This window comes from Schistocerca serialis, chromosome 5, assembly GCF_023864345.2.
Source record: "Schistocerca serialis cubense isolate TAMUIC-IGC-003099 chromosome 5, iqSchSeri2.2, whole genome shotgun sequence".
Taxonomy (NCBI): Eukaryota; Metazoa; Arthropoda; class Insecta; order Orthoptera; family Acrididae; genus Schistocerca; species Schistocerca serialis.
The window spans coordinates 626,860,157-626,881,805 of record NC_064642.1 but is presented as its reverse complement, the minus strand read 5'-3'; the positions used below and the strand labels follow the sequence as shown (position 1 = coordinate 626,881,805).

The window sequence follows — 21,649 nt, the reverse complement described above, 5'->3', positions numbered from 1 at the left end:
CAACATCATCTTCTTCAGGTGTTGGATAGGATGTGGAGGGCCTTAGCATGGGCTGCTAGATCGCCAGACTTAAATCCCCTGGATTTTTGCCTATGGGGACATCTAAAATGCGTTGTGTATGCTGAACCATTCCTGATATGCAGACCCTTCAACAGCATGTTCATGATGCCTGTGACACTATTCAGAGAGAGGCTGGAACATGCGAAAGAATATGGCAATATATGATGCGACGTGTAAACGCATGCACTGCAACCCTTGGACGATTTTTTGTCATTTCACACACACTGTCCATTTCTGGACGCACGCTCATAGGACCTTTTTTACTCCATTTCCAGTCGGAAATCCGTCCCTGCAGTTTATCGGTTTTATTAGTGTTCACCCTGTACCTAAACTTAACATCATCCACAGTGCAGCCTTTTCGAACGCAACTGATTGCTGCGGGTATTTCTTGATAAAATTCCAACCAATTATTATGGTTTTTGTTGCCAGCTTGCTTTGCGTTATGAAGAGTTTCCTCGCCTTCTTATTTTGCAATGATCACTGCGATGGTAGCCACGCAAAAAACATGTTTCGTCATTATAAAGTTTAAATCCACTGAAGGGAGCGAAAAGAAATGTATAGAATGGCGAACTTGGATCAAAGTTATGCCCTCGCTCTAATGTTTATCATAGATCCCCTGTCTAAGATTTGGCAAAAAGGACATTGACAAGCATTTGTTGTTAGCCATGAACACTAAATGCTGACGTCACACATACATGTCCTCAAGCCTGTATTTATCGTTGCCCACAAGTCACTCGGAGGCATGCTCATCTGACAACTAACGTGGTAACCTCACCTACTAACCATCCAACAGAAAGCCCACAATAGGCTAAAACTACTAATGAGGTGAACTTTGGGATTACACTCATCCACTACTCTCCATACTCACAAAATACTTAAGTGATCCATCCTTTATGTCACTATTACATGTATATCTGTTCCACCAAAGTTCTGGAAGTCCCTCCATATCCTCAAATCCCATGCACTCCATATCGCTTTCCACATCCATTTACCTTGCCCCACATGGATCCACTACCATCTTATCAAATTCCCACCCCTCCTCACTCATATTGAACACCTCTGCATCTCCTGTACCATCTGTACACTAAATTCTGATAACCCCATTGTCTCGCCTCTGATCAGCAATACTGGTATACTGCTGCGCCTTCCCTACATCTACATACACACTCCATGTCTCATCTTAACGCAACTTAACCAACCCCCTGTGGCAGACAATGAGATCTACTCCGATATTTATCCCTCCTACCAACTTAAACCCTTACCCACCTATCCCACTCTACATCAGGGCTTCTCTCTCCTTTTCCCTCTAAGCCCACCACTGTCCCTTTCTTTTGTTACCACTACTCTCCCTACACACTATTAATCCTCCTCACCCTCTGTCCTACGCACTGTCTGTGTTCTCACTATCTGCTTCATCTCCTACCTGTCATCTCCATATTTTCCCCACTTAACAGGTCCCTATCTCTTTACCCACACTTCCCAAGGTCTATGGAACGAATTCTCTTCTCCCACAATAGTTTTTCATCCAGTGCAGATCCTTCAGACGTTAAGTAAAAGTGGAATGCTCCAGTGTCTGTTTCGCAACAGTGTTTGCTAAATTGTATATACACTCCTGGAAATTGAAATAAGAACACCGTGAATTCATTGTCCCAGGAAGGGGAAACTTTATTGACACATTCCTGGGGTCAGATACATCACATGATCACACTGACAGAACCACAGGCACATAGACACAGGCAACAGAGCATGCACAATGTCGGCACTAGTACAGTGTATATCCACCTTTCGCAGCAATGCAGGCTGCTATTCTCCCATGGAGACGATCGTAGAGATGCTGGATGTAGTCCTGTGGAACGGCTTGCCATGCCATTTCCACCTGGCGCCTCAGTTGGACCAGCATTCGTGCTGGACGCGCAGACCGCGTGAGACGACACTTCATCCAGTCCCAAACATGCTCAATGGGGGACAGATCCGGAGATCTTGCTGGCCAGGGTAGTTGACTTACACCTTCTAGAGCACGTTGGGTGGCACGGGATACATGCGGACGTGCATTGTCCTGTTGGAACAGCACGTTCCCTTGCCGGTCTAGGAATGGTAGAACGATGGGTTCGATGACGGTTTGGATGTACCGTGCACTATTCAGTGTCCCCTCGACGATCACCAGTGGTGTACGGCCAGTGTAGGAGATCGCTCCCCACACCATGATGCCGGGTGTTGGCCCTGTGTGCCTCGGTCGTATGCAGTCCTGATTGTGGCGCTCACCTGCACGGCGCCAAACACGCATACGACCATCATTGGCACCAAGGCAGAAGCGACTCTCATCGCTGAAGACGACACGTCTCCATTCGTCCCTCCATTCACGCCTGTCGCGACACCACTGGAGGCGGGCTGCACGATGTTGGGGCGTGAGCGGAAGACGGCCTAACGGTGTGCGGGACCGTAGCCCAGCTTCATGGAGACGGTTGCGAATGGTCCTCGCCGATACCCCAGGAGCAACAGTGTCCCTAATTTGCTGGGAAGTGGCGGTGCGGTCCCCTACGGCACTGCGTAGTATCCTACGGTCTTGGCGTGCATCCGTGCGTCGCTGCGGTCCGGTCCCAGGTCGACGGGCACGTGCACCTTCCGCCGACCACTGGCGACAACATCGATGTACTGTGGAGACCTCACGCCCCACGTGTGCACAAATGCTGCGCAGCTAGCGCCATTCGACAGCCAACACCGCGGTTCCTGGTGTGTCTGCTGTGCCGTGCGTGTGATCATTGCTTGTACAGCCCTCTCGCAGTGTCCGGAGCAAGTATGGTGGGTCTGACACACCGGTGTCAATGTGTTCTTTTTTCCATTTCCAGGAGTGTATTTTTCGTCCTGTTAGCTATCTGTCGTTAATGGTTTTTAATTTAAGATGTACACATACCCCATACTTTTATTGTTCTATCATCTTTGTTATATTCTTATGAATGCTCTTGGCTTATGAGGGGAGATTGTACCGCTGAGACCACACCCCCTGCCGTATGTTGCATGCGGGACGAAGTGGCAATGAAGAAAAAAAGGAGAAAAAGCGACTGTAGGCCTGCTTTTACGGGACCTCGTTGGTGTGGGTAACGAGCGCCAGGGAACGAGTGCCGAGTGGCGGATGCAGTTCGCTAGTACGCAGCGCCGTGCGAATCCGAACTCACCTGGCAGGTATCGACGCCGCCGGCCAGCTCTCCGGCGCAGATGATGCCGGGCTGCATGGCCTCGACGCGCGGCAGGCGCGTGTTGAGGCACTCGCGGCGCGTGAGGACGGTGACGAGCGCGTGCCGGATCTCGCAGGGCGTGCTGCTGGACACGCCGGGCCGCGTCGTGCCCATGCCGGCCACCAGGCCGGTGCGCCCGCCGTCGTCGGGCAGCACCAGCGGCTTCGGCGCGTCGGCCGGCCGGCCCCACAACATCAGCCGGCTAGCTCCCTGCACTGCAACAGGTAACGCAGCCCAGCTGTTTCATTTCATTTCATTTTATTATCTTCCTGTATATCATTTACATTATGTAGGAATTGTCACAACAAAGTTATCATACTAGTACAAGTACTACAGACATAATAATGGAATATCACTTTCAAGACATTTTTTAAAAGAACAAGTTTAGACATACAAATTAAAATTTTTGGCAATAAATTTACACACAATCAAAGTGCTCATCTACGTCATAGAAAGTTTAGCTTAAAAGGTAATTTTTAAGTTCAGTCTTAAATTTTACTTAATCTATTATTGCCTTCATGTACATTGGCAGAGCATTGTAGAGTTTTATTCCAAAATAACTTACATGCTTTTGGGTTTGTGTTGTCCTTACCCTTTCTACATACAAATTCTTACGAGTTCTAGTATTATAATTATGGCAGTCCTCATTTGTACGTAGATTTTTCATATGTGCTCTTGTACACAGAATGCTTTTAAAAATATACAGTGATGGTATTGTGAGTATTTGCAGTTCTTTGAAAAGGGGCCTACAATGAGTTCTTGGAGAGTTATGTATTATGATTCGTACAGCTCTTTTCTGAAATTTGAAGATATCTGTTAAGCTTGATTTAGTTTTACCCCAGAACACTATGCCATAAGACACGATGGACTGAAAGTAAGCAAAATACACTAGTCTAGTACAGTCTGTGTTGCATACTCTAGATAATATACTCAATGCAAAACATGACGAATTGAGCCTGTGGGATAAGTACTTGAGATGGTCTTTCCAGCTTAAGTTTTGATCAATGTGCATGCCCAAAAACTTTCTGGATTGTACACTCTCTATCTTCTTATCCATTAGTTTTAACTGGAGGTCCATATCTTGAGTTGCTTTCCCATACTGCATATAATTTGTTTTACTTAGATTAAGTGTTAACTCATTAGCATTAAACCAATGTTGAATATATTTCAGGACTACATCAGTTGTGGTGGTGAATGATTTTTTATCATCACTTATAATTATGCTAGTGTCATCTGCGAACAACATTATTTTGGTAGAAATATTAGGATTTTTTATGTCATTTATATAAAGCAAGAATAATAAAGGACCGATAACACTGCCCTGTGGGACACCTATTTCCAATTTCTTTGCATCTGAGACCCACTTGATTTTCTGATTTTTATGCTCTGCGATGATTTCTACCACCTGAGTTCTATCTTGAAGGTAAGATTCAAACCACTGCTTCACAACTCCCCTTACACCTGTTGCCTCCATCTTGTTTAACAGAATTTTGTGATTTACTGTATCAAAAGCTTTAGATAAATCTAAGTTAATTCCCACTACACATTTTTAGTGCGCAATGCACTACTTGTGAGGCACAGGCGGCGCGTGCGAAATTTTACCAATGTGCAACAATTTGGGGACCTTTAGTCTTCTGGCTTACAAAAGTGGTAATGTAACTAAATCTGCATAAATAAAAATCACCTGCCTCATGTATGAACGATCATCACTTTAGAATGGCTCGATCGATTTGGCTCATTTCTTTTTGGTTGTATTCGTAATTGTCAGGCCAAAGCTTGTATGGAAGAAAATTTTCGGAAAATCCACTGCAAAAGTCGGAAATTTGGATGGTGTTTCTGTACTAATCTTAACGAAAGAAATGTGACGGTCAGTCTGACAATTCTGCTATCGCATGTTTACATAAAAATGAAAAATAAAAATGTGACGTTCAGGTTCAAAAATAGCTCTGAGCACTATGGGACTTAACTTCTGAGGTCATCAGTCCCCCAGAACTTAGAACTAATTAAACCTAACTAACCTAAGGACATCACACACATCCATGCCAGAGGCAGGATTCGAACCTGCGACCGTAGCGGTCGCGCAGTTCCAGACTGTAGCGCCTAGAACCACTTTTTTTTTCTAATTCCACAAAAACAGTAACAAAAATGGCTACAATGAATTGACATAAATAAGGTGACAGATAATTGCAGTCATAAATTACAGCATTCAAAGAATGAGTCTATAGCAGTAGCACAATTTAGCACCTTCACTGTCACCTTCAACTGTTGGCAGTTCAGTATGCACATTTTCTTCTTCTGCAGCCTGAGGTTCCTCATCATTATTTCCCAGACCCAAATTAATCATTCAGTAAATCCTTGATGTGTGTTTCTTCCGGGGTAAATTACGTGGACAGAAGAGCAGTCCCGAACAGCGACATCGCAAAATACTTCACTGCCTTGTTATTTTTGTCAATTCCAGCTTCTAAACGCATTCATAGGGAGTTCAAGATCTTCCTTTATATCAGACACCAGATGTTTGTCGCCATATTCTTGTATCTGCTGTACTTATACCCATTCTGGTGAAGACAATTCGGAGCATGTTAACATATTTGTTATTGTGATTCTGATACTTAAGTATTTTCTCGAATTCATTTTCCATACACATCTTGTATTCAATATGTTCATCGCTCCCAATATTGTTAAAAACATAACTTGTATATTCGCCCATTAACCAAATCACTGCGTTATTTTTTGCCTGAGGGTAGTAACTTTCCTCTGGTCTGAAGAAAATGTTAGTCGGTACATTGTTTTGCTGAAGTTCTTGTTATTTGAGCAATTTTCTCCCTGATCCACCTCCAATTGATAATCCGATCCCCACATGTGTAACGATGAGGCACACTATCAACGAGGTTGCATTTGCTGCAGAGGTTAGTGTCACTTAAACCGATGGCAAAGAGACCCTCATTAGTGCGACGTTTAGGTTGACAGTTCTTTTGTCGCTTATTTACATAACATCAAATTCTGCATTGAGTGCGAAAAGGCATACAACTGAAATAGATATTTCAGTCAGTCATCGGTGGTGATCATATCTCTGGTGTGTTGCAAAGATTGAATTGATGTCAGTTCGTGGTAATCTGGTGTGTTGCAAACATTCATTTGATGTTACTTCGTGGGTTATTGCTTTGGAACATGAGACTGATGAAGAGCGCAGACAGCGTCTGGAAGCACTTTTGACCTGCATATGTTTCTTCCCATGGGCGTGCTCGAGAGTCTGCAGACCATCGGCTCTATTCGTTTTCTCTCCGGACGAACAGACGAAGAACATCGTTCATCACCAAACGTTGTGATGAACGCAATGAAACACCAAAATATTATAATCGAAACAATATATTTTGATTTGTTGTGTTTCAATAATTACACGATTCTACTTAAATTGATTTGTTTCATTTCACACAAACACAAGTTTAGATTCAGTCGGATGAATTTTAGCTTGATTAACTAACAAACCAACACACAACCTGTGAACGTGTTATATATGAGACATTCTATTAAACCGGCTGCGAGAAAGAACTTGCTGAGCAGTGCTCTGAAAATGTACGATTTTTCTTTCCTCTTCGCAGTCGTTGTTAACAGAAAACACTAAAGTTGTGGTTATGGCTAATTTTATAATACTATCTGTTCGAAGAATAAAACCATACGAAATATTGTATAAAAGCTTCTATCATCGCAAATACAGCAGCTGATTCCGATTGATTTACCCATTAATTTGACTTCAATTCGCAATCAAAGTTCCGTTTGTAACAATATTAAATAAGATCAGTATTATGAAGAGAATGGATTACTATTCACCATGTACTGGAAGCGATACGTCGCAGATAGGCACAACAAAAAGATTGTCAGACAAGTAAGCGGTCGGCCAAAAAGGCCTTCATGGGAATTAAACACACACACACACACACACACACACACACACACACACTCGCTCAGTCACAAACGCCAATTCACGAGTGCATGACCACAGTCTCTGGCAGAGAGAGAGAGAGTGATGGATAGACAAGGGGGAGAGGGTGGAAGGAGGATATGGACAGAGAGACGAAGAACGAGGAGATAGTTATAGAGAGTGTGGGACAAGAGATGTACAAGTAGTGGGGGGGGGGGGGGGGAGGATATGAACAGAGATAGGAGGCAAGAGGAGGAAATAAACAAAGGGAGTGGAAGAAGAGAAGGACAGAGAAATGGGGGAGAAGGAGGGATGTATCCAATTCCCATGCATATTTAACAATTGCGAAGCACTGTTTGGTTGCCTAGTTGAACATATTAATTTTACGTATATAAATTGAACTGTTTAAATATAATTCAGTTTCATAGTTAATCATTTTACTTTGTGAGGAACAAACGAAAATGAAAAAAATATATTAGCAGCGGGAACCGAACTCGAGTCGAAAAACTGTGTCAGTGCACTTGACCACTGCACTACTGGGCCAATACATGACCTGCAGCTCAAAAATTCCTCATATTTTACGCGTAAATATTTAGACAGCGTTTTAGTTTATCCTAGGGCTAGCTCAGGTAAAAAATTCTAGGAGCTTGAAAGAGGCTTCTGCTCATATAGTTTGAGTCAAATCTGTGAGCCTCATCACGAGCTATGCCTTTGTTAGATTTACATTTACATTTACCTATCTCTTAAAATCTTACTTTCTTCTACTGGAAAAGGGTCTTCTTAGCAGATCATCTCATACAAAATTTTGTCGTACACTCACTTTTTCACCACTATTACCACTACCAATAGCCTTTTGACTTACAAGGGTAGTAATTGTCACTAAATTAAAAACACTCTTAAGACAAAAAAAGACGCAACACGAACACAAAGGAATTAGCCGATTGGGGCAGAATTCAGTAGATATGATGTACGTCTAGAGACAAACAAATTATTGCAGTTCTACAAAACTTCGATGATTTATTGAAGAGAAACAGCTTCACAAATTGAGCAAGTCAACAACGCGTTGGCCCATCTCTGGCCCTTAGTTATTCAGCTTAGCATTCATAGAGTTGCTGGATGATCTCCTGAGGGATGCTGGGCCAAATTCTGTCCAACTGGCGCGTTGGATCGTCTAACTCCTGAGCTGGTTGGAGATCCCTGCCCATAATACATGTTATCGATTGGAGAGAGATCCGGCGACCTTGCTGAGCAAAGTAGGGTTTGGCAAGCTCGAAGAAAAGCGCTGGGAATTCTCGCCGTGCGCGGGGGGAGGGGTGGGGCATTATTTGCTGAAATGTAAGCCCTGGATGGCTTGCCATAAAGGGCAACAAAAGGGGCCGTAGAATATCGTGCTCTAAGGGGGTCACGGATGACAACGAAAGGGTCTTACTATCGAAAGAAATAGCATTCCAGATCACCACTCCTGATTTCGGGCAGAATGGCGAACGGCAGTCAGATTGGTATCCCTCCGCTTGCTGGAGCCTCTCCTGACATCTTAACTGGTTATTGGAGCTCAGTTCGAAGCTGGACTCATCACTGAAGACAATTCTGCTCGAGTCAATGATATTTCTAGATGAATGTGCCCGACACCGTGCAAATGGGATTCTTGGTGTATAGTGGTCGATAGTAATCGGCTCAAGGAGCTCTGAAAGCTCAACCTCCTTTCTATGAGCCGCCTGTCAATGGTCTTTATGTGCCAAGTCAGCATTATTCCGTGGCCATTGTCATTGAACTTAAAATTTGGGTATTCGACCTGATCTCCTTCTCCCTCCCTCTCTCTACCGCTCCCCTCCTCCCCCCTCCCTCTGTCCATCTCCTTCCCCCTATATCTGTACATCGGCACACTCTCTCTCTACAGACATCCTCGACCCTAATCTCTCTGTCCATGTCCCCCTTCCCCTTCCTAATTCTATTTCATCTCCCCTTCTTTGTTCATCTCTTCCTCCCCCCTCCCCCCTCTGACCTTCTTAGTTGTTATTTAAATTGGGACCTAGTTAGCGAATAGAAGTCAATATGAATGGGTAAATCGGTTGGAATCATTAGTACTTGCGGTATGAGAGAAGCCTTGCCAGCTGCTGGACCTGTGGAGATAGTACCTTAAGATCAGTATTTCACATAATTTTAATCTAAGAGCAAGTAGGATTATAAAGTTAAGGGGTGGACAGCTTTTCTCCAGGAAATGCACGTAAAAGGTAAGAAAGATGTAACTGACGCTTTGTCGCATCTACCACAAGACTGACTGATCTTTCGGATTTAACTGAATGAAAGACAGATACTACAGACAATAGTATTTAGATACGTGTAACAACATGGCTACATTACAACATGCAGATCCAAGGTGGAATAAAGACTACGTACACAAAACCCACCTAAGAAAATTTTGCAGCATTACAACACTCAAAACAATGTGTTTTTCTACAGATGTAATGTCTGTAATGGCAGCTAATTTGTATGCATTCATGATTCTTATAAATAACATTATATTTCGGGTCATTACAGTACAAAGAAATGTTTAAGAAAACTGAATTTATATTGCTACTTTCCAAATACGTGGAGGTATGTTGAACAGCTATTAAAAACTTCTCTACTGTGCCAGAAAGCAAAACCTACCAATAAGTGCTGCTACATGGAATTACACTCTATATTACCAACACAGCCACTACAAATTGTTAGCCCTTATGTTAGGTCCCAAAGCCTTCTGCATGGGGTGCTGTTAAGTACTTAGTACCTCTTTATTATATATTTTAAAATTATGTCAAACTGTATGATACAAGATTGATGACAGTATTTACCATCATTAGGATTCTGAAACATTACATACCAACAGTTGGCAAACCTGTCGCATTTCTCATGTTCAATGCGTCGATGTTTACATGCAGAAATGGGAAGATTTTTTACAAGACAATAATATTAAGTAAATTTTGATATCCCGTTATCATCTTCCAAGTAATCCAGAGGAACGCATTTTTAGAGAATTCAACCAGTTTATAAGAAGTTAAGCCAGTACATAACACACACTACAGATAGAATTTATTGATCCGTTTGAAAACATTATAAACAATTTACCTATTTACAGAATGCTATACACTCCTTCAGAACTACTTGTTGACCATAAAGAAATCAACGAATGTATTAACCCATCCTCACGCGTGTCTAAAGAACCTGCACTGGAGGAAGAGGTACGAAATATGCTCACTCCACCCACCACTGTTGCTGGAGCCAGAAAGAACACACATGATAAAAACTTAGTTCATGCACAAAAGCGTTTACTTGGAGAAGCAGTACTACTGAAATCTCAACCGAAATCTTTACAGTATATAAAAGAAATAGCAAATGGCAATTATTGTTTACAGGACTCCATAAAATCGTCAACACATTGTACCCAGGTAGTTATCTTTTGGCCTCACTTAAATCTGGTAGAAATAAAGGACTTTGCTGCCACCCGGATCTGAAAAAAAATCTACCTGTGCAACAGTAATAATTTTGTTCTCTGAACTCAGAAAGTATTGAAGGTACTAACTTTTTGCCAATGACATGTATATGAGAAATGAGATAAACTGAACAGGAAACCTATATTTTTATAGTCTTTGTTATACATTAGTCAAAAACATATATGTACAGGTAATTAGTTTAGTATTTAAGATAATACTGCTGTAGTGCGTCCAGGTTTTTTTAACTGTTGGGGATACGGTCCTGTTTACTGCACAAATCACCACGGGACCAGAAGTTCTGAGAATTATTAGATATCACACTATATCTATAAAGGAAAGTACTATAAATCGCCTTGCTATGGGTACAGTGTACTGAAATGTGGCATGAGCAGAAATCTTAGATGAGAAGCACGGAAGCGTAAAATCAGAGACTGTATTTATGAAGAGACTCACGTTTTCTTTGGACGAAGTCTGATGTATAGTTTTTCACTTTCTTAAATGGTTATTACGCTTTTTTTAGTGTACAATTATCAAGAGAATATGTATGTATTAGTCTTCAAGTTCTGTTGTTCAAAGAAATGGTCAGTTAACGGTGTTATAAGTAGTTTTCGTTTTCTTAAACGGTTGTTATCTTTTATGGACAGTTATTAAGAAAATGTGTGTGTGTGTGTGTGATATTTTTCAAGTTATGTTGTTCAAAAACGGTCAGTTAACCATGACGCTGAACTGATTAAAGTCAAAATGAGCTCACCATAAGAGTACTGAAAGTGAAATGTGAATATCTCTGATGGAATTAATTTCTTAGATGTAAGTGTGCTAAGTCTTACAATTTCTATTTATGGGGTGAACAGTTTAACTGGTTGTTAAATGTTGTGCCAAGCGATACCAAGTGCGATTTTATTTACGATGAGTCATCACGACTTGAATATAGCTGCGCTGAAGATGGCTACACAAAAACTGAAATCAATCTGGAATAAACAGATTAAAAATATACGACCGATGCTGCTCTTTCTCTTATGGTTCAAATGGCTCTGAGCACTATGCGACTTAACTTCTGAGGTCATCAGTCGCCTAGAACTTAGAACTAATTAAACCTAACTAACCTAAGGACATCGCACACATCCATGCCCGAGGGAGGAGTCGAACCTGCGACCGTAGTGGTCGCTTGGTTCCAGACTGTAGCGCCTAGAACCGCACGGCCACTCCGTCCGGCCTTTCTCTTATCTTCGACCTCATTAATACGGTAGTGGAACGCGCTGTGCCTACTGGAAAGAAACCCGAAGAAAACGTTACGGTCTGTAGTGCCTGTCCACAGAGAGCTGATGAGGTTTACCTATATCAATACGAATTTCAGAGAAACAAGTCAATTGACGACGGAATAACACAAGTTCTCTGCATAGTAGAAAACACAAATCGGGGGTATGTAATTGCCATAATGCTAGACTCACTGGCGCATTTGACAACGTCTACAGGTCTATGATGTTTGCGCGTCTTAGGGAGCCACAGGTACCCGCCATCCTGTACCACAGTCAATGGGATTACTGTAGACACAGGGTTAATGACTGGCGAGCAGGCAACAGGGAAGTGGTCAAAAGATCCACTAAGGGATGCCGACAAGGATCGATCTGCGGGTACAGCTTCTGGGATGTAACAACAGAACCCATTTTACATCTCGGTAGCGAGCCTTGACTACGCCGTCGGAATCGTGGCAATGACAACGACCTGCTAGTGGTACGATGGTAGCATCGGCAAGCTCCCGAGCACAACTTGGGGAGAAAGCCAGTGGTATTTTACAACATGTCACGAACTTGTGTACACAAAGTAAACTGACAATTTCCTCAAACGAAACACTTTATGGCCTACTTAAAGGAAGACTCGTTAGAAGCCTGTCGGTAAAATTTGAAAACAGAAATATAACATGAAAACAGACGACGGGATACTTAGAAATTATTACTGATGAGGGACTCTCCTTCCAGATCGATATACAAAGTACTTCAGACAAGGCCGAAAAACGTTACAGAAACTGGCAAAACCAGACAGATATTTCAGACCTCCACCAGCAAACATTACAATATATCACTGTACAGTCTTTGAATACATTATATGCTTTGCAGCAAGCGCATGGGTACATACGTTCCTTTTACCGACAAACAAAAGAGATGCGAGGCCAATCAGAGGGGTGCACTCCTACGGTTATTAGACGCCTTTGGAACTACATCTCTGAAATGGTCCTGGGCGTCTTTCCAACCGACAGCAGTCGTTAAGTGCCGTGCTGGAACGTAATGGATGAAGGTAGGCTTTATAGACAAAATATGAGCAGTCACAGAGGGCATCACCGGTAAACGCCATCCTAAAAGATAGCGAGTGAAGACATGGAAAATGCACTGGGACACATGCGAAAAGGGCCAGAGAATATGAATTCTTTGCTAACGTAAGTGCAAGATTAGGAGTAAGACACGATACCCCGAACCGTGGAATTATACATTTCTTAACCGGGCTTTGTCCAACACATTTACGTCAGTTGAGCACCCATACTAGGAAAGAGTGCGCATGTAGGGAAATTTGATTCCCTGAACATGCAATATTACACTGCGCCTCGCAAACACCGGACAAACGACAAATGACGAGACTCAATAATACAGAGGGCGATTCAGTTGCTGCAACGCCTTCAAATACCACTTGCACGATTTTCATATTCTTTCAAACACTACGCGCGAACTGTTAGTCCTAGAGAAAAAAATAAATGGGACCTTTACGTAAGAAATTTAATATAGTTAAATTTTGTTTTGAACATGTTTTCGCTCGAGGCCCAAGTTTTCCAGTTATTCAAGAAAAACATACAAAAATTACATTCAAAAGCGTTTCCTATAATAACTCGAAAACTGAGGCCTCTGGTGAAAACATATCCCAGTACAAAATTTAACTACATTAAAATTCCTACTAAGAGGCCATGTTCATTTTTTTTGTTTAGGACTAACAGTTTGCACAAAGCGAGGGAGAGATTATGAAAATCTCGTGTGGGTTTTTTTCAAGTCATTGCAGGTTGCGTAAAACCTATCGGTAGGATTACCCTGTGTATCAGTCTCTCAGATAGCCAGATCAATAGGCAGACCTAGATAGGACAGCGGACACAATTTCAAGAATACTGCAAGAAGCAACGCAGCAGAGAGACTGTATAGTTCTGCACCCAGGCCATACATAATCCTAGCACTAAATGACAGAAATGGTGACACAGAAAAATCAGATACTGATACAGAAACAGGAGATGAAGCAGACACACCCTACGACAAGGTAACACATAACACAGACGTAGACATAAAAGTATATTAACACCTAGAATACTAAATATCGAAATGCATAGAAACTTACGAGTAAAGAAAATATTGATCAAAAATGCATAACTCGATAACCTCAAACTGAGATATGCCTTTCTGACAAGCCCCATACTGATAGTCATAACAACTATAATAATTGTCTTTGAAGCCTAATGGCCGCTCAAAAAGTTAAACTTACGAGGAAACTAACCCTTAACATACAGTCAAAGATATATAGTGTGTCCCAGCTATCTTGTCCACACAAAATATCTCTGGAACAATAACAGCTATTGGAAAACGACTTTCACCAGTATCAATGTAGTGCTGGGGCCCATGAATGTACATATTTGGAAACATTCTAAAACGAAAGCATATGTGTTTTTTAACACAATCTTATGTTTTTTTTAAATAGACCTCCTATATTTTTTCTTCAGCAATCCATAGCATGACAAAGTACATACACAATGGCGTTGATTGCATCGCAATATTCCCATTACATCCCGAGATATTGAGACGCGAAGTTGACGCTTGAAACACCCGGCATACGCTGCTAGCGCACGTCCTCAGGCTCAGGCGTGAACCCCATGCTGCCCGTAATCGCGATGTGATTGACATGCGTAATCACACTTCCATACTTATCAAGAGGTCCGAAACGAATAATACGGCCTGCTGCCATCCTGCTGCGATTACGGGCAGCATGGGGTTCACGCCTGAGCCTCAGGACGTGCGCTAGTAGCGTATGCCGGGTGTTTCAAGCGTCAACTTCGCGTCTCAATATCTCGGGATGTAATGGGAATATTGCGATGCAATCAACGCCATTGTGTATGTACTTTGTCATGCTATGGATCGCTGAAGAAAAAATATAGGTGGTCCATTTAAAAAAACATAAGATTGTGTTAAAAAACACATATGCTTTCGTTTTAGAATGTTTCCAAATATGTACATTCATGGGCCCCAGCCCTATATTGATACCGGTGAAAGTCGTTTTCCAATAGCTGTTATTGTTCCAGAGATATTTTGGGTGGACAAGATAGCTGGGACACCCTGTATACAGCTGAAAAATGCTTCTATCGGAGCACAAAGAAGGAGAATGTGCTCCTTTTTATCTAAAGCCTATTATCCAGTCTCTTTTTGTAGTGAAGCCTTCATATGCAGCATCTCCCTCTCTCTGCCTCTTTCTATACATCTCTCTCTCCCACTGTCTCCTTTTTCTCCCACTGACACTTTTCCTGCCGTCTCTCCCACTGTCATTTACTTCCCCACTGTGTCCTTCTCTGTCAATCACTCTGTCCCACCGCTACTGTACTTGCCCTCTTCCTTTTTGTCTCGCAGTGCCAATGTCTCCTGCTTTCTCGCTTATGGTCTGCTGTTTTTCTCTTCAACCATCGTTGCATCTTTCCCTCACATGTCCCTAGGGATGGCTTCCTCGAGGTTTTGACCCCTTGGCCCGGGAATCTTATCACGTGGCTATAGCGGATTGGGAAAGTGAGAAAATTGTTTTCGTGTTAAAGTTCGCCGGTCTTGGAGAGGAGCGGGTGGTTCCATAACCTCCCCCCCCCCCCCCCTCCCTCTGGACCCTCAAGCCTGTGTATGGTCTCAACTCATATCTGTTATTGATTTCCATAGACTTCTATCACTTTTTCTACCACTGCTACTGTCTCAATTCATCTCTATTTTCATTTCAGTGCCGCTGCATCTCATTGGCCATCAATATCTCCTCCCCTTCGGCTCCCACTCCTACTGTCATTCAGCACAAAAAGCGCGAATATGTTCGCATGAAAAGATTTTGGTGAGGAGGGCTGAATGACGACTAAGGCAGCTGGTTCCCCACTTTTTTATTGAAGAGGAACATATTTGCAGATTTGTATTTTTCTCGGCTGGTTCCCTGCTACAACAGGGTGTGCCTGTTATATAAAAAGTTTATTTATGTACTTTGACACACTTACGTACTTTGACACATTAAACAACAAATAGGTATGCACAATATAAAGTTAAAACAAAATCATCTCCCGTAGAACGCAATTCACTCTACACTTTGTAACATAAAAATACACAACGTTTTTAGGAAACACCTTCAGTATACCAAAAGGTGCGATTTTTGATTTGCAAGCACATAAAATTTCGTACGACAAAATATTTTTTATAAGGTCGCACAATAGAATAACATCCAGATCAAGACAGTCTTTATAGACATGAAGTGCCTATTATGCAGATACATCTGGGGAAAAGACGGCGACTAAAAGCATAGTTTGGTGTGCTGGAAACCCTTGCGATGACCCCAGAACCTTTGCCACGTGCCCACTATGTCAGTTACAACGCCTCAGGCCGGATGTTATGTCTATATTTTACGTGCCTCAGCACAGTACTTTGATCCTCTGGATCTCGGTAACGGACAATGACTTCCAAAAATGTCTCAAAGGTCCCCGAGAACATCAGTGCAAGAACAAATGGTAAAAATTTCGTGGATTTGCCATGAAAAGAAATTATAGAAATGACTATCCCCGTAATTGATACTTTTGATACCCAAAAATCATGGTTTTTCGGGTTTTTCTCAGCAACTACCTACAAACATATTGTGCATTTATAAGACGTCTAAAGCCCGCCGTAGATCACCATAATACAAAAGAACCAACCGATTTGCTCGGTGTGCCTGGGCTGGGGGAAGTGTGTAATGTATAAATTTATATCATGTGCTGTAGGATAGGTACAGAATGCCCGTTGTTATGGCAGTATACATATGATAGTTAGGCCACGGACTATCCAAAACGCACTTGGACCCTTATCTCTATTATCAACAGAACCAAAAATATGACCCCTTGTAAAATCGCCTTTGCGCGGGCGGGGTTTTGGAACATACTGGTACCGTGCACTGTGATGCACGGACCGATGAAACTTGTAATATAAAATCACTTGGAAAAGGCTTGATTCAGTTCCAAGGCTTTTACTTCCGATCGTTGTAGGTGGCGAGCAACTATTTTTTCGATCCTATCTTTTCTTTTTTTTCTTCGAAATTATTAAATTTTTTTTGACACCCTCCCTTTCCTTTAAGTAAGTTGAAATTTCTGTTTTATTTAATTTTCTTTCTAAGTTATTATTATTTATTTGACTTTTCTCTGGTGAGAAAAAATATTTGGTTGTAATGTGGCAAAAAATTATGTTATTATACGATGAAAGCTATAAAATGACAACCTACTTTGAAAAACTAGGTAACAGGTCTTCAGGTATGCAATACTTCAAAAAATTCCTTGAAGATGTTGACACATGACTTGTTTTGAGTTATGAATCTTTTGGATGGTTGGATGTTCACCATCTTTCTTTATGTTGTTCTAACATATTCATCTACAAGTAGCTACACACAACAAAAATAGTATTGCATCACCCCGGTTCCCAGCACTCCTGAAGATAGACGTTGACTGTGGATATTGTATCACGGACACAGTCCGTTTGACTGTTCAGAGATGTCACTAAACCCGCCCGAAGATGTAAACAACCATGCATAAGCAGCGCCTATTAGACGGAGGGTGTCCGACAGCCGATCAGTTCGTCATTCCATCAGGAAGGAGGTACACGGTTCGTGATGTCTGTAGTTCAACCATGGCTAGACGGTCAATACCGCGGTTCGATCGCGTCCGCATTGTTACTTTGTGCCAGGAAGGGCTCTCAACAAGGGAAGTGTCCAGGCGTTTCGGAATGAACCAAAGCGATGTGGTTCGGACATGGAGGAGATACAGAGAGATAGGAACTCACGATGACATGCCTCGCTCAGGACGCCCAAGGGCTACTACTGGAGTGGATGACAGTTACCTATGGACTATGGCTCGGAGAAAACCTGACAGCAACGCCACCATGTTGAATAATGCTTTTCGTCCAGCCACAGGATGTCGTGTTACGACTCAAACGGTGCGCAATAGGCTGCATGATGCGCAACTTCACTCCCGACGTCCATGGCTAGGTCCATCTTTGCAATCACGACACCATGCAGCACAGTACAGATAGATCCAACAACATGCCGAATGGACCGCTGAGGATTGACATCACGCTCTCTTCACCGATGAGTGTGGCATATCCCTTCAACCAGACAACCGTCGGAGACGTGTTTCGAGGCAACCCGGTCAGGCTGAACGCCTTAGACACACTATCCAGCGAGTGCAGCAAGGTGGAGGTTCCCTGCTGTTTTGGGTGGCATTATCTGGGATCGACGTGCGACCCTGGTGGTCATGGAAGGCGCCGTAAAGGCTGTACGATACGAGAATGCCATCCTCCGACCGATAGTGCAACCATTTCGGCAGCATATTGGCGACGCATTCGTCTTCATGGACGACAATTCGCGCCCCCGTCGTGCACATATTGTGACTGACTTCCTTCAGGATAACGACATCGTTCGACTAGAGTGGCCAGCATGTTCTCCAGACATGAACCCTATCGAACATGCCTGTGATAGAAAAGGGTTGTTTACGGGCGACGTGACACATCAACCACTCTGAGGGATAAACGTCGGGCCGGCCGTGGTGGTCTCGCGGTTCTAGGCGCGCAGTCCGGGACCGCGCGACTGCTACGGTCGCAGTTTCGAATCTTGCCTCGGGCATGGATGTGTGTGATGTCCTTGGGTTAGTTAGGTTTAAGTAGTTCTAAGATCTAGGGGACTGATGACCACAGCTGTTAAGTCCCATAGTGCTCAGAGCCATTTGAACCATTTTTGATAAACGCCGAATCGCCGTTGAGGAGTGGGACGAGCTGGATGAACAGTGCCTTGATGGACTAGTGGATAGTAAGCAGGAATGCATCAGTGCAAGAGGACGTGCTACTGGGTATTAGAGGTACCGGTGTGTACAGCAATCTGGACGACCACCTCTGTAGGTCTCGCTGTGTGGTGGTACAACAATGTGTGGTTTTCATGAGCAATAAAAAGGGGGAAAATGCTGTTTATGTTGACCTCTCGTCTAATTTCCTGTACAGGTTCCGGAACTCTCGCAACCTAGGTGATGCAAAACTTTTTTTGATGTGTGTGTTAGGACTATTCTCCTACAAGCCTCTGCAAATATACCGTTTCGTATGTTGTAGTCTTAGTGTGCCTCCATTATTTTTCCCATCTATTGGTCCTTCCAGTGAGAGGTTAATTATTCCTGGATCCTGTAGCAAATGTCTTATTAACGTGTCCGTTCCCTGATCGTGGTCTTTTCATAAACTTCTTTCTACACATGTTCCTATTAGTAAATATTCATTCCGTATTTTGTCTCTCTTCGACAGCACCTCCGATACGTGATACTTACTGGAATTAAGGAAAATGTGGAAGGGGGGAGCCACCAATATCACTTTAGTCTCACACAACCTCTTTATTTAAAAATATATAACCATAAAATTTTCTTTAACAAAATGTACAAATTTTCTAATTCTTTAGACATTAAACCTTAAATTGAATAAGCTTTTGCCAAAGAAATCTGAGTGCTATATTGAAAAACAGTAAACAATATATCAATGATTACAAGACGGCCGGGTCTGCAGCCCGCCAGTTACCGGGTGAAACAGCGGTGTTTACTACCGCACTGGACTCAGTCTGTCTTATTAAATGTTCTTCTGCAATACATGAAAACTAAATAATCGCCATTGATGACAAGAGTGATTCAGTTACCCAAAACAGATGACGTAACTTTTAATTTGAAAGCTGTATGTCGAAAGGTTCTGGGTTATTATGCGCATCTGTGCTTAAAGGTTAAACAGATTAGGAAACAACATGACAATGATAAAGCTTACTTCAAAGCAACCAATCTCTTAATTTCAATCGGCAACCGAGGTGCGACTGGATCCCAACCCGTCCCTTCTGACACTTTTATTTTGACTAATGCCCTGGTGACAGTTGGCTGTTAATATTTTCAATGTTAAACTTACTGTTAGTTATTAAGGTCGCCCTGAATGTCTTAAATCATTACTTGTGAACATTTATTACAAGAGAACTCAGTCGTCGGAACCACAAGGTCCAGCTAAAATACACCAATAATTACCCGGTCTTTGAAACACAGAAACGAACAGGTTGTTCAGATTATAACTGATGGCTGAGAAATGCAATTACAATCAAAGAATTGAACCGGTTAACATCTAAATCTAACTACAAGGTTCCTCTTTTGTTTAACGGCAACCTGTGCCTTAGTACAATTGTTCCAGCTGTATTTACAACCAGGAGCTGATTCATTAGAATATAAATGATCGGGTACGAACCAGAAAGGAAAGGAAATATAATAGCGGAACAAATTTTCAAACGACATGTAGTGTCTTGGTATAATACTACGGCCTATATTTACGACCAAATAGTTGACCGAGTAAAACTCTGAGGGTCGGGTACAAACCAGAAAATAATGAGGAGGGCAGGTAGAAAGTGACATAAATCACCACGGGGTTTACAGAATGTTACTCCCCTTTATCAGCAAGCAGCTCCATGGATCTACGATGCGTCGCAGTGGTTACTGAGTGGTGGCGATGAAAGCCAGGTAGAGGAGGGCAGCCAGGTAGAGGAGGGCAGCCAGGCCACGAGCGGTCGCCCGACACGAATGTCGCCAACCAACCGACGGGATGTCGGCCTGCTGCTTGTAGTCGACGCTGACCCCGGTGAAGTACTCCGGTATCTCCGCTCCGCGCAGGCCCTCTTTGCCCAGCAAGTGGTTTCGTCCGCTCGGACCTCGTCACTACCTCTTGTCGCGACGCTACCGCCAATCCACAAACTTCGTGCCTCTCTCTCGGACCAGCGAATCCCATCGGCAAACAAAGACCTTCTAAGGGCACAACCCATAGATACTAACTCTAAATTAATAATTGGCAACCAATGCATTGGTTGCCAATTATTAACATAAAAATGATCGCAGGCCTCAGACGGGATTTTATGTCCTGTATATAATACCAACTCTTCCTCATAGATATTGGCAATGGGGGCGCAAGAGGGATAGTCGACACTACACCTGAACCAGACAGAAGAGTCTACTAAAGCAATGGCGCCACGGCTCAACCTCATTTTAAATGCTTCTAGTTTCTCCTTCTCTGCGCTCCCAGAAGTCCGTGTTGCACGTCCATACGATGCTGTGTTCCAGACGTACAAATCTAGGAACTTGTTCCTCAACCCCATGTCAATATACATCAGTAGAGCTCTTTTATTGAAGACAGCTTTCTGCAACTGTACCAGTCTGCTTCTATCTTCCTTGCTTACGCCATTCTGAGTGGTCTTGTATCTTAGATCTGTCAAGATCACGTCTCAGGTCAAGATGTCAGTGGGTATCGAGGTTGGACGGGTGAAGCGGTGACGTTACAATGCAACAGAGGCCGGGCCCCGAGGACTGGTGAGTCTTTCAGTCTTACGTCCGAAGACGCCAGAGAGACAGAGGTTTCTTAAATAACATTTTATTAAAGTGTTTACTACAATGAATATTATTGGCTCAAATGGCTCTGAACACTATGCCACTTCTGAGGTCATCAGTCGCCTAGAGCTTAGAACTAATTGAACCTAACTAATCTAAGGACATCACACACATCCATGCCCGAGGCAGGATTCGAACCTGCGACCGTAGCGGTCGCTCGGTTCCAGACTGTAGCGCCTAGAACCGCACGGCCACTCCGGCCGGCTCAATGAATATTATTTTCCCCGCTGTTCAGGAAACAGGCCGGGCTGTT

At 42.9% G+C, this 21,649-nt stretch overlaps 1 protein-coding gene across 1 annotated transcript in view; it reads right to left on the bottom strand.

Annotated features, from left to right (window-relative positions):
• Positions 1 to 21,649, bottom strand: part of LOC126481376 (coagulation factor XI-like) — a 170,882-nt gene that overhangs the window by 61,752 nt on the left and 87,481 nt on the right. Inside the window, exon 4 of the mRNA XM_050105086.1 lies at positions 3,234 to 3,508. Coding sequence (XP_049961043.1) covers positions 3,234 to 3,508 — 275 coding nt within the window. The remainder of the gene's footprint in view (positions 1 to 3,233; positions 3,509 to 21,649) is intronic.